We start from the raw sequence: 12,967 nt of genomic DNA, 5'->3' as shown, positions 1-12,967 counted from the left end.
GAAGGTTGGAAAGGTACAATTTCCAGATCAAAAACTGACAACATTTATCATTTTCCAGCTCTGCGTGGTCTCCCTGGCATTGTTCAGAACGCTTATTGGCTTGCACTGTGAAGATGTGATGTTACAGTTAGTTCTAAGGTAAAGTCCAAACTCCTTTTTCCACTTTTCATCCTAATTCTGGGACATACAGTCTCTGCCTGTGGATACAGAGCTGGAAGAGAGTTCTCCAAGAGAGCAGAAATCCAAGCAACTACAGAGATAAGAATATTTATGATCCTGACAAAAGTCTACCAGACCTGAAGAAGTGTGATTTACATCCTGTGATCTTCAGGAGCAAGAGATTTTTCTCGTGATTTATTTCTATAAAAGTGAGAGAAGAGACACTAAGAATATATTTATCACCTTCAAGCTGCTTATTCCCTGCTTCTAAATGTATAATTCTTCTCTTCTTCATGTTTTCTCTAGTGTATTATATGCTGTGATACAGAACTATATACTTGTTTGCAGCTTCCACCTTCTTTCTTGTTTTCCACCTCTTTGATTCTTCTCTCACCAAGAATACTTCAAGTTCCTGAACTGTCATAGGTAGATTGCTGTGTCACATACTAAATGCATTGATTATTTTTTATTTTAACTGATGGTTCTGTGCATTGCTTCAGAATACTCACTTATAATTTTGATGTGTGTATTAGATGAGAATTGATTATTTATTTGGAAATATTAGTGTAACTAAATTAGCACTGTAGATCACACAAATGTTTCAGATACTGTCTGTCCCTCCACCCACAGGCATTAAGGTGACATTCCCTATAGCTCTGGCTGTTGTGCCTGGGAACACTGTTAGGACCTCTGGGAACTCAAGTGTGTTGGCACTCTGACAGCACTAGAGTCCTGTATTTAATCTTCTTTTTCTTTATTTAGGGAATCCTTTAGAATTTGTTTGCATTTTAAATGGCAAAACATCAGTCCAGTTAACACTGAGGCTCTTCATAAAGTGGTGTTAAAAGTTGAACAGAAGTGCTCTAAACAAGTTCAACACGAGACTGGGCTTCCTCTGTTCCTCGTACTCCCCATAGCTTATTCCCTCCTCTGCCTGAGAGCTCGGTCTTGATCTACTGCAGTAAAACACCTTGATGACCCTTCCCTCCTTGTTGCTGGCTGCTTGCCTGGCAAACGTAAACTGATTCTCTCTGGACTTCCCAGGAAAACAAATAAATTAAGCGTTCCGAGACAGAACTCATTCATAGTGGGATGAAACGAACCAGCTGGCCTTTGATGTCTGCCCATCCCACACTTCCTCCATCCCCTCTTACAGCAAGTGTGCTCTGACCTGGAAAGGATTGTTCGCTTCCCTGTTCTTATGCAGCTGATCTCCTACCTCTACTTAACAGTTCCTCATCAAACCGTAGCTTCGCAATATAAAGGGTCAGGGTTTCATGCTTTTGAGAGGTTTAGAACGTGGATCGCTGTCAAGATTATTATTACTATTTCTTTTCGTTTGGAGAGGGCAGGAAGGTGGGAAGGGAATTTTGTAAGATTGATGCATTCTCCAACATGAAAGAACGATGCAGTAATGCTAGACACTGCTGTTTCAGGTATCTGATCCCATGTAACCACATGATGCTGAGCCAGCGGTGTGCTGTGAAAGAGAGAGACTGTTACTCTGTATCTGCTGCAAAACTGCTGGCCCTGACACCAGTCTGCTGCTCCACTGGCATCACCTTGACTCTTGAAAGCCAAGGAAAAGATTATATTCTATGGACAAAAGCAGCACAAACTAAAGGTGATTGGTGCTCAGGGGAAGACCGGATTATGAACTGAATTTGATTTGGTAGCAGCTTATGGGAGGAGGTGGGGAAGGATGGGAGGGGAAGGAAGTGTGGTGGGCAACAATAAACTGGGCAAGCCTGAACTGGAAAGCTTATTTAATTCCTTCCATGTGTCCAGGTCTATTGAACTATGTTAACAGCTATCCAACTTGAATATGCATTCATGAAAATAATGTACAGATACATCACTGCAACTGTTGCTGCTTCTGAGTGGTCGCTGCTGTTGTAAGGTTTGAATGCGGGCTGGTCTCTCAGAAATCTTCAGTTCCAGCTCTGTTTTGGGAATAGGAACAAGTCTTGTATGTTTATGAGCAAAGCTCTTAATCTTTATGCTTTGATCTTCCTGCTTTATTGGATGGTTGGGGCTAAAGACTCTACCTGCCATGTCTTAGTGGGTGCCTTTCTAGAGAACTTTTGGTATATTACTCATGGTATGAGTAATCTGCTTTACTTTCAGATTCTGGTAGACGCTCTTCTGAATCTGCTTGCATTGTGGAATGTGGAAGAGCTGTGGACATCAGCTACTTGCAGTACCTGGGGGAAGCTCAAGAAGCCATCCTCCAGTGCCTGAAAGATTGTAAAGTTTGGTCTGCCTTGTATGATGGAGTAAACCCTGATCCAGACACCTTTATCCAAATGCTTGCTGAGGAGAACAGTACAGATGTGGAACACCCCATGTTTCAGCTCCAGCAGAGGACACCTAGCACGTGTAGCTCCTCTCAAGTAACTCTGTTCAGTGAGAAGATGCAGCTGGAGCTAGAATGGGATGATAGCTATGACACAGGGATTTCTCCTGGTTCTGATGTGAGCTCACCACAACCGTATGATGATCTGGGAAGCACAGAGATGCAGCCACCTGCAGAGCCACCAAAACACATTCAAGAACTGAAAAAAAATGCCATCATGCTCATCAAAGGATCTTACATAGAGGAATCAGACTTTCAGGATGATGTTATGGTTTACAGGTTATGTGCCCAGAAGGATACTCAGGATGATGACACCTCCAAGGAGAAAACATTAAATGCAGCCAGAGAACACAAGGTCCAAAGCCAGACTGTAGTCAATGGGCCTCTTGCAAAGAGCGAGCTGGAAATGGACCTGGATGAGCACAGTAAGAGAAATTCAAGCTTGACTCAAGGTGTAATGAAAGAACAAATAAACCAGAAAATGGTTGAGAATGATCTGCAGCCAGACTTAGAGTTGAAGCTTTCTCCTCAGGAGGCAGATCATAACTTAAGTGTAAGACTGCTGAGCACAGATGGTGAGGATTTAATTGCACAGTATGACAAAATTATTAAGGAACTGGATCCAAACAGTGAAAGCTGGGAGGAGCAGAAGTTGGATACTCCTGACCCTGTCTCTCCTGCGGAAGAGGAGGAGGACTTTGAGAATTTCTCAGCAGACACCCCTTCTGCAGAGAGCATGTCATCTCCCTTTGGACCAAAGGAGGATGTCTCTCCCAAGCGTGCTGTGAGGAGCCAGAGCGCTCCATTTACAGGTGAATGTCCTGTTGATTACATACGTAACAAATGCAGGAAGGCATGGTGATTGAAGGTGCCCAAGTGAGATCACTCTGTGTGGCACGCAGCACAAGCATAGAGCAAGGAGCAGTCCTGGCACTAAAGAGGGGTGTACTCCAAATAGCTGAGACTGGTCCAAGGAGAGTGAGAGATCCAACATGAGAGTAGAGCAGAGCACTCGGTGTAGTGACAGCAAATCGTGATTGCTCAGGTGTTTTCTTGGCTGCCTTTTTTTGTAATTGTTTAGAATCTTGAGCAGGTGTTATGTGGTTTGTATGCGAGAGCTCTGTCATTCTAGAGAAGCTTTTGCAGTTGAAAGAGGATTGGAGTAACTGTTCTTATATACAGAGCCCAGGTAAATAACTTGGTTTTCTGTTGGTTTTCATCACTGAGGCTATGGATGTGGTATCACGTTGCCATTTTTTTCCTCTCTGCTGTTTCACACTGTAGCACGAGGTGGCAGCACTGGTGCCGTGTCTGTACGTGCCCGTCTCCATGCTCTGCCCTGGCGTCCTGTACCTCTAACGTCAGGTCTGCCCTCTCTCGATATGTTTTTCTGTCTTGTGCCAGGCAGCAGTTTAGGCTTGGTCTCCGCAGACTGTCCAAGCCATGCAGGAATGACAGTGCTACCGGAGGTTAGAGTGAGATTTTGATCTGTGTTTGTACAGCTCCTTGCATGGTGGGCTCCTGATCTTTAATTAGGTCGCCTAGATACCACAATAATGCAAATAATAAAAAATAATAATGTATCTAGGTTTCCTCATCAAAAACAAAAGCTCTGTGAGATGGCTTCTTGGTTATTTGAAAGGAGGGGGAAAATATTTGTGTCCATTGAAATGCAGGCCTTTCTGGTCAGCTGTGGCCAGCATGCCTCGCGCAGTTTCTTAATTGAAAAATTCAGCCTGTTTTTCAGTCAATTTGCTATTTTTGCTGTGGTGGCAATTTCACATTCAAACCTTTCTGTTTCCCATTATCTGCTGTCAAATGTAGCTCAAAATACGTTGTCTCTGTCTCTCAGTCTTCATCTAGTCCCTCCCTCCATTTGTTCCTTTCAAAAAAACCCCTACCGAAACCAACCTGCCTTCCCCAAAACCCCACAAAAAACCCCACAACCGAGCAAAACAAAGAAAAAAAAAAAAACGACCAAAACACTAAAAGCCTTGCTGTTTGCTCCCCAACCACAACGTATTTTGCTCTTAGGCTTTAATAGAGATCTTAGGGATTGCAGGTAAGGAGGTGCTCATAACAATAACTCAGACATGTTGAGATTGCAGTGTCATTCAAATCTAATAGTATATTTAATTTAGAATGCTAGATTATGTTTGTAGATGTGTGTGATAAGGCTTTTTTCTTGCTTTCACTGTTTTGGGATGCTGTCACGGGATGGAGCTTCTTCCTGCAGACTCAAATAACCAGAGAGGTTCCCACACCCAGCAAGTGTCAGCAGTGCAAAGATGCTCTTTTCAGGCCTGTGGATCTATGAAGAAAATGTGCTATTGGCATCTATGTCCAATTTAAAAGCATTGAACACTATAATCCTTATTGTCCCCTGAGCAGGAAAGAATGTGGTGTTCAGGAACAGGAATTAATATTCCCTGCCCCCCCCCCCCCCCCCCCCCCCATCAGTGCTTGACTTCATGGCCACATAGAGATGCACAGTCAGGAAAGGAAGAATTTTTTACTTCTCATCTGTTTACCCTGTTTCTTACAAGGCTTGCAAACTCTGCTTAGTTCCTCTGATTCTCATTCCAATAATTTCTTGGGGAAAAAGTCACTCTGCCACTGGGAAATTTTTTAATGTATCTTGCTAACCTTTCTTGCAGCGGCACACAACACTTGTTACAAGTATCTAGCTTGAGCTTTACCTGCTCAGCTTTCAAGTCTGACTGCGAGGAGAAAAACAGTGGTGTATCTCAACTCCATCCCTCTTGATACAGTAGAGCTCCCACTGCACCCTGGTGCTCAGGAGCTCTGTCAAAATGGCTCCATGAACGTGAGAGGGGAAGCAGTAGGTTATGTTGGGACAGGAGAAACCATATCTTAACAAAAGGTTTTGGGGCTGCTCCACTGAGTACCCAGGCAGGGGGATTCCTGCAGGATGCGACACCCACCTTCATTCTGATGCCTGACATGGTGGCTGAAAGGTGGCACCTACATAAAGCTTTGTCCACACTGGCCCTCCTGCCTTCCCTCTTGTGAGTGGACCTGTGCCGGCGTTAGCCGTGATAGAAGAGTCTTGAGGGTGTCCTTGCTCTGTACTCACGGTTGCTATCAAACATGATCGACTTCAGCCTGTGGTGAAGCTCTGTTAGGTGAAGTGGCAACAGGCACTTCAGATTTGCGCTGGCCTGGAATTGCTTTGGTCTCTGCCATAGTTTACAGCGGGCAATTTTAAACTGGGCTAAACTATGCCCGGGTAACACAAACAGCAGCCGTTCGTTAGCTGCGGGGAGCTGGAACGGGGTCGGATTATGGCCACCCGCTTGACCCTAGAAATGCCCATGGCGTGCATCTTGTGCTGGGGACTAGGCTGGGATATTCAGAGTTCGCAGTGCTGTAACTGCATCACCCAGGGCTCCTTCTGCGTGGTTTCCCTAGCGCTTATGCAGCCAGAATAGTGTGGTGGGACTGGGTGACAGATAAGGGATGTTTCTAAGACTTTACTTATGAATAGGTCACTTGTACAGACTGCCTCAAGCATCTCACCAGCTCTGATGTCTAACAAGATGTGGTATTTAGTTAACGTCCTGGTCAACCTCGCAGAAGTTTCTTAAGCTTGAGCACTAAGGGTTTATGTACTTTCATGGTAAATGCTTCTGTATTTCAGCGGTTATATTGCAGCATGAATACACAAACTAAAGCTATTCTTTATTGGTGACATTTATATGATAAAGCCTACGTCTACCAATAATTTTGTTTATAAATCTTTTTTAATGTCTTCCCTGCTTCATGTTGACTGTTTGCAGTGCTGGAAATGCCTTTTCTTGTGATGTGAGCTATCACAGATCTTGACTTCTGTTTAGAGTAGCTTTTTCATACTTCTTTAGAACACCACTGTTTTTTGATATGACAAGAAAGCCAGCTATAATTTACTCTGCCCAGTCCTTATGTAGAAATAAAGCACAACGAGAGTGACAAGGGCAGATTCTGTTTGCATTGAAACTAGTGGTACCATTCCGATTAACCTCAAGGGCAGTAGAACAGTAGACCAGAACATACTGGGCTAAATCCTTATTGGCACACGTAAAGTGTAAGAATAAAGTATAAGAATAGTTATGCATGTTAAATATGCCAGTAATGTAAACTGATTGGCTGGCTAGTGAAAGTGCTTCTTACCATCAAGACTTTTAACACTTCCGTTAAGTCTATTTTGACTGTTCAGATACAGTTTGGTTTTTCTCCCTGCTGGCTTTAATTAGCATGTGGGAGGTCTAATTTGCTTGGTTATGATGATCAAAATACATTTTATATGCCTGTTCCCTGGATCTCAGGATTTTTCTTCTGTGAAAACAAAAGCATTGGTTCCTTCTTCTTTTCTTGCAGGACCATTCATCAGCGTAGTGTTGTCAAAGCTGGAGAACATGCTGGAGAATTCCTTGCATGTAAATTTGCTGCTTATTGGGATTATTACTCAACTGGCAAGTTATCCACAGCCTCTTCTTCGCTCCTTTCTGCTCAACACCAACATGGTGTTTCAGCCTAGTGTGCGGTCACTTTATCAGGTATTTGACCACAGGCGTTAGTCATGGAACAGTATTTTTGGTGTCTCATTAAACCTTACATTAGCTATTTTCTGTTCCACCTGTTGCTTTCCCACCTGTCTGAGAGCCTCTCGTCTCATTTTGGTATTTTAATTACATTTGTTCAAAGAACTGGAAATTCTGTGTGACCGTAACTTTTGTTGTAACTCTATTTTAATGCAGCGAGAGAAAAGCCTGAGTATTCAGGTGGCTGCGCTGGGAGCAAGGGAGGAAGAAGTAATTGTTACTGTTGTTTTGGCAGGTGCTGGCATCTGTGAAAAATAAAATTGAACATTTTGCTTCCATTGAAAAAGACTTCCCAGGTCTTCTCCTGGAGGCCCAACAGTACTTGCTCTTTCGTGTGGACGTGTCTGATGCTGCAGAAGAATTGCTAACCAAAGGTGAGTGTTACCCACACTCGGAGGAGTGCTGGGTGGAACGGCTCACTAGCTGTTCCCTCTCTCTCCTTTTCTACAGAATGATTAAAAGTAGGTGTGGTGTGGTGTGAATATCATTAACCAGAGGTACTTTTCTGACTTCAAACTGATGATGCTCAGGAGGCCACAGTATATGGACCTATGTGGATATTCTTTGCTCTTTAGAAGTTTTTATTTGCTACAGAAAATATCTGTTTAAAGGAGTAACAAAAGCAGCTCTTGGCTTGCTGTCAGTTTGACCGTAAACAAACTTGCTTTCAAGGCATGAAGTGAGATGGCATATGTGCATGATTTTGTTTTATTTTTAGCCTGACCTTGGGCTAGTCATTGGTTCATTTTTGATAAATGTTAGGGAGGACAGAAGTCCAGAATGAATTGGTTTCTGCAACCATTGAATAAGGCTTCGTATCGTGGTTTGGGCTACTACCGAAGGATTTAGGTATTGGCCAGAAAACTCTGAATGTGCTTTCTTGAATGAAAAGCAAATCAAAACAAAAAAAGGGGCGGGTGGGTGTAAAAGCCAGGACACTTCTGAGAGCAGTGGGGAGTTAAACAGGTATCACTCCAACGAGCCAGGTTTCCAGGGGACCTCTGTAACATCTGCTGCTTCTCAAGCACAGTGCACGCTACACCTGTCGTGACAGTTACCAGTATTTACCCTGCTGTGGGGGAAGCTAGTGAAAATAAGCAAAATGGAGGATCTTATGTTCTAACTAAGAACTTTCCAGACACAGCCAGGCAACTGGTAGAGTTGGGGCCCTGCCCTGAGGACGTGCTTGTTCTCAGCTTGCTGCTGAGCAGGCTGTGTTTGGTGCAGGTTTCCCTTAAAAGCCAACTTCCCACATGATGGAAATGTGTCAAACTCGGAGTAAGCAGTGACCGCAGCGATTAGGATCTGACCCAGCAACAGTGTTCAAGAGAGGCTGCATTTACGGTGTGTGCTTACTCATCATTTTCAGTCATTAATAATCACCCACTCTGTCTATACCTCTGTGAATATGCTGATACTTTTCTTGGGTTTCCAGAGGCGTGAAAAGCGAGACTTCGTATGTGCATTTTAATTGTGTTTTCATTTTTCAAGGCTCTGAATAATAACTAGTTTCTAGTCAGCATGGTATGTGTTTCTAAAGTTTGCAGTACATCTAGTTTGTAAAATTATCACCTTCCTAAGGCTGCTTCTTGAAGAATTAGTCTGTGGAAGGTGCCTGCTGTAAAGGAGCTCTGTATTGCAGATGTCCGTAGCATTTTAGGCTCTACATTCTGGTGCCATAGATTAGAAAGCCTTACAATTAGATGGTATTGTAGCTAGCATATGGGAGATGAGATTAGGAGGCAACATTTAGAGTCCTTTCTTTTTTTTTCAGGTGCTGGCAATAAGAACTTTTAGATAATGCATTCCCGATGGCATTTATTTATACTTCCTATTTTACGTCAGTTTTCTTCTGTAGGCTTCAGAATTTGCCAGGTTGACTCATGGTAGTGATTATTTAGGAATTTGAAACAAGGCTGCTTAGTCACCCTCTTGGTACATTTTCTTCTGTGTTGTGGCAACTCCTGCAAAGAAGGCACCTCTTGACAAATAGGTGGAGAGTAAATAATTGTCTGGATAACAGCAGACTTGGTTCCCAACAAGACTGGTGATGCAAGTAATCAAACTGTATTCTTGGGGCAAGTTGGCTCAGTAGTCAATCAGCCCACAGTAGTTTATTATAGTGATTAAGAAGAGCAAAGTAGGAACTGCTACACTAATGGTAAATGAAAAAAAAACAGTCAGGAACTCCTGTAAGATTTCTCTGCCTTAGCTTGAATGCCACCTTTGAGCGTCATGTCAATTAGCTGCTCTCTGGGGGCTTTTTCCCCAGATAGAAGCAGTGAACAACCCCAGAGTTTTCTCTACAGATCTGAGCATAACTGGCCTCCTACAGAATTCACATCTGAAAAACGGAAGCTGGACTTAGTGGGGAACACAAATGTGAAACCTAAATATTCCAGAGCATTTCCTTTCTCTTGACAGTGACAGTCTCTGAAGCTGTTTGAGCACAAATGGATGATTTGCTGTTTTCTGCTTGTGGTAGCGAGTGGTTCCCTTACACAGTGGGTTGGGTTCTGGTTAGGTGTGTAGAGCTGTCATGATGTAGCTCCCATAGGAAACACTGCCCTCCTTTCCGTGCGTTGGTGCCATATCTCCAGAGTACTCATTTTCTCAGTTTCTCAATTGTATGAATCCGTTTGCATGCTGACCCTAGAAAAAAGTGGACAATCCTGGTCAAAGAAAAAAACCCAACTCTTTGGCCCCTAGAGATTTGTGCTTTTCTTCTTCTTTTTTTTTTTTTTTCCCCCCCTTCAATAGGCAGTGAAATCTAAATCAAAATTATTTTTAGGGAAATGTATCAATTTTAATGCTTTTTGAAGGGAAGAGTTTAAAAGAAAAAGAAAAGCTGTGACGTATAGTAGCATTCTGGTTATTGGCTAAACTTTTAAAAACTTAAAATATTAATTAAGAAACATTTTTACATTCAAAAATCTAAGAAAAAAATCTTCAAGGGAAGCTCAAAACTTTTCATTGTAATTCATAATTTGTTTTTCTTCCTACAGTCAGAATTTTCCACAGAACTGAGATTCCTGTATGCTGTCTGATAGTAGATAGAAATTTATAGAATAACGATATGAATGATTGATAAGTCTGGAGTTGGAAAGGTTTTTGAAACTGAAGAGAAGTACAACTGTTAGATGATTAAGATGAAGATTTCTTTTGAGCATGTGGAAGTGTGCAGTCATTCCACAGTGCCTTAGGAGAGCTACAGGAAAGCAACAAAAGCGCAGAGCTGTGGAACAGGGGGATTGCTCCGCTGCATCTGGCGAGGCGCTTGTCTGCGCGTCCTTGCGTCAGCTCCTTGGAGAGGTTTCAGAAAATGGGTGGTGTAACGGGAGGCTGAGATGTTTCAGCGTAAACTGTGTGCACTTTAAGGGAAACCTCTTCTTAATGCAGCAATGTAGCATTTGGCTTATCTGCAGTATGTGAGTTAATATGACAGCACTTTGGTTTTTAAATGATTTACTAATACAGCTCATGAGAAAATCCACTTGTAAGTTAGGATTTTATCTGGCCCTGCTTCTGGCCTCTTGTGGCAGTGAGTTCTGCAGGTTAATTTTTCTTTGTGAAGTATTTATTTCCATCAGTGTTAAATTTTGTCACCTCTTTAGTTTCACTAAATTAATTATCATCTAATTAAAGAGCAGTTCTGCTTCAGGTTGAAACAAGGAGCAATTGATTGAAATTTAAGTGCTGCTGTCACTGTAATTCCATGCGTTCTGATGCTTGAGCCCTGATCCTCTGAACTCTGGCAGCAGAGATCATATAGCAGAGCATGCGGTGGTTTTCATTTGCTCTTTTTTTAAAGTTTAGTTGCTTTACAGGGAGTTAAAGGTAAGCGTAGTTAGTGGGGCCTACAGCTGTAGAAAAATCACATTTTCAAATGTTTTTTCCCTTAGTTTCTAGCGTGCTTCAAACTCACGTGGTGATGTGATAGCTCAGCCTCAGACCTATTTACACAGTGATTCATGGAGAGAAAGACAGAGAATGAGAGAGAGAAGTGAAGTCAAACGGTATTTTGGTCGGGGGGAGGGCTAGAGCACAGTATCATTTAAATGGAGACAGCCTTGCTGGGTCTAGGTGGGTAGATATTACCTGCTATTTCATACGGTAAATCCGTATTGCTCTTTCTCTTGACTCCTCTTCTGCCCACATATTTCCCTCATCAGAGCTGGAACTGAATAATACATAACCCGGGGAAAGATAGCTAATAAAAAATGCAATAGAATCAGGCCATGTAGAACTTTAAAAGGTTGGATTAGTGGAGTGTCTCCCTGCACGGTCTGGGTACCACAGACTACAGCTCTGAACACAGTCCTTGTAAACTGCGTTTGGACACTGTACAAATGCCGTGTGTGCTTAACGTACCGAGTCTTTTTTTCCCTTCTTCTTTCCTCTCCTCTCTTCCCGGCTTTAGGTAATGTCCAGCACAGCAGCCACGCAGGGAAAGGAAGGAACCTCTCTGAAGCTTACCCGGCTGTACTCCAGCCGTTCCTGGGACAGAAAGGAAAGAAAGGCCTGGCTCATCCGGGCCTTCCTGCGCACGTGAGGAATGCTGTACTCGCAGCTGCCCTTTTCCCGGAGTTCCTGAAGGAGCTGGCAGCTCTTGCCCAGGAACATTCCATTTTATGTTACAAAATACTGGGGGATTTTGAGGATTATTATTAATGGGGTTTTTAAATGTGTTTTAAAAAAGCTTTTGGCGTTTTAAACAGGTTTTTAATGCAAAGCTGCTTACAGAAGAAGGTTGTACTTCATTATTTCCTGAAAATACTTGATTTGGAGGGGGAAGAAGGAAGCAAAATGTTGTTCCATGTTACTCTCTATTAGGCCTTATAATCTCCCTCTGTGCTATGTAACTGATTTCAGAGATTTCTGATACTGCTTTTACTGCAGCTTCCTACTTCACCACCTCCTCTTTACACAGCCACTTTTCTTTAGTGTCACTGATTGCTGTTCAGTTTCTGCAGTAGACACTTGTAGACTGGGTAAGAGGCAAATGTTTTAGCTTTTTCTGTTCCAGAAATACTCTTCTGGATAACCTGTTAAAAGACAGTTTGTTTGGAAAAACTTTGCCCCATGGGGACAGTTCAGGGTATAAAAACACACGCAAAATCTGCACAAAACCCCTTTATGTGTGCAGGGTTGTGCTTCTTCGTCTCTTTGTCCTCTTCCACCCTTCCCTTCCTTTTCCCTGAAAATGGGGCTCCTACCGATCCACGTCTGAAGGCCTCTTTTCAACTGGCGGCTCAGGTTTTTTGCATTCAAGTGATCTTACGCACATTAAAACCCATGACTAGCTGAAAGCAGGTGCTGGACCCTACACATACCATGTTGCCTTATGTTGCAGAGGGATCTGCAGCTATCAGCTGTCGGGCTTTGAAGTCAAATGAACGGTGTCAGGGGATGTGGATTGCAGACTGCCTGGAATTTTCCTTGCAGTTTCTCAGCATTCTTTGATAACTACTGCATTGCTACCTAAACCCTCAAGCATGCCTTATTTAGTAAGATTTGCACAAAGTACAAAACAAAATGTGTCTATGCAAGCTGTAATTAGTATGTAGTTTGTTTTTATGCTTATTTGAATAAGCTAAAGAAAGATATTCAGTATCTTTCAGTAGTATTAAAAGGATAGCAGGCTGTTTGTGTCTTTTTTTTTTTTTTTTTTTGTGAAAAACTTTGGCTTGCTCCTGAAAGCTGTTCTGTTTTATTGTTACTTTTTTTTGGTTAAGGGAAAGTTAAATACTCCTTGTTTACTTTTAATTTAGGTGTTGACTTTTCCTAATACTGCACTTTTGGGATGGTGAGGGGAGGAGCAGACTATTCATCAGCTGTAGGAAAGAAAGGA

General features: G+C 42.6%; 1 protein-coding gene across 1 annotated transcript in view; it reads left to right on the top strand.

Annotated features, from left to right (window-relative positions):
- FHIP1A (FHF complex subunit HOOK interacting protein 1A) overlaps nt 1-11,787 on the top strand; it is a 38,184-nt gene extending 26,397 nt beyond the window's left edge. The window contains exons 6-11 of the mRNA XM_086464432.1: nt 59-138; nt 1,596-1,783; nt 2,287-3,327; nt 6,893-7,071; nt 7,352-7,490; nt 11,537-11,787. Coding sequence (XP_086320558.1) covers nt 59-138; nt 1,596-1,783; nt 2,287-3,327; nt 6,893-7,071; nt 7,352-7,490; nt 11,537-11,787 — 1,878 coding nt within the window. The remainder of the gene's footprint in view (nt 1-58; nt 139-1,595; nt 1,784-2,286; nt 3,328-6,892; nt 7,072-7,351; nt 7,491-11,536) is intronic.
- The last annotated feature ends 1,180 nt before the right edge of the window (nt 11,788-12,967 follow it).

The sequence above is a fragment of the Leptosomus discolor genome, chromosome 4 (assembly GCF_034619465.1).
Source record: "Leptosomus discolor isolate bLepDis1 chromosome 4, bLepDis1.hap2, whole genome shotgun sequence".
NCBI lineage: Eukaryota > Metazoa > Chordata > Aves > Leptosomiformes > Leptosomidae > Leptosomus > Leptosomus discolor.
The sequence above is the reverse complement of the archived record's forward strand: the minus strand, read 5'-3'. Positions and strand labels throughout refer to the sequence as shown.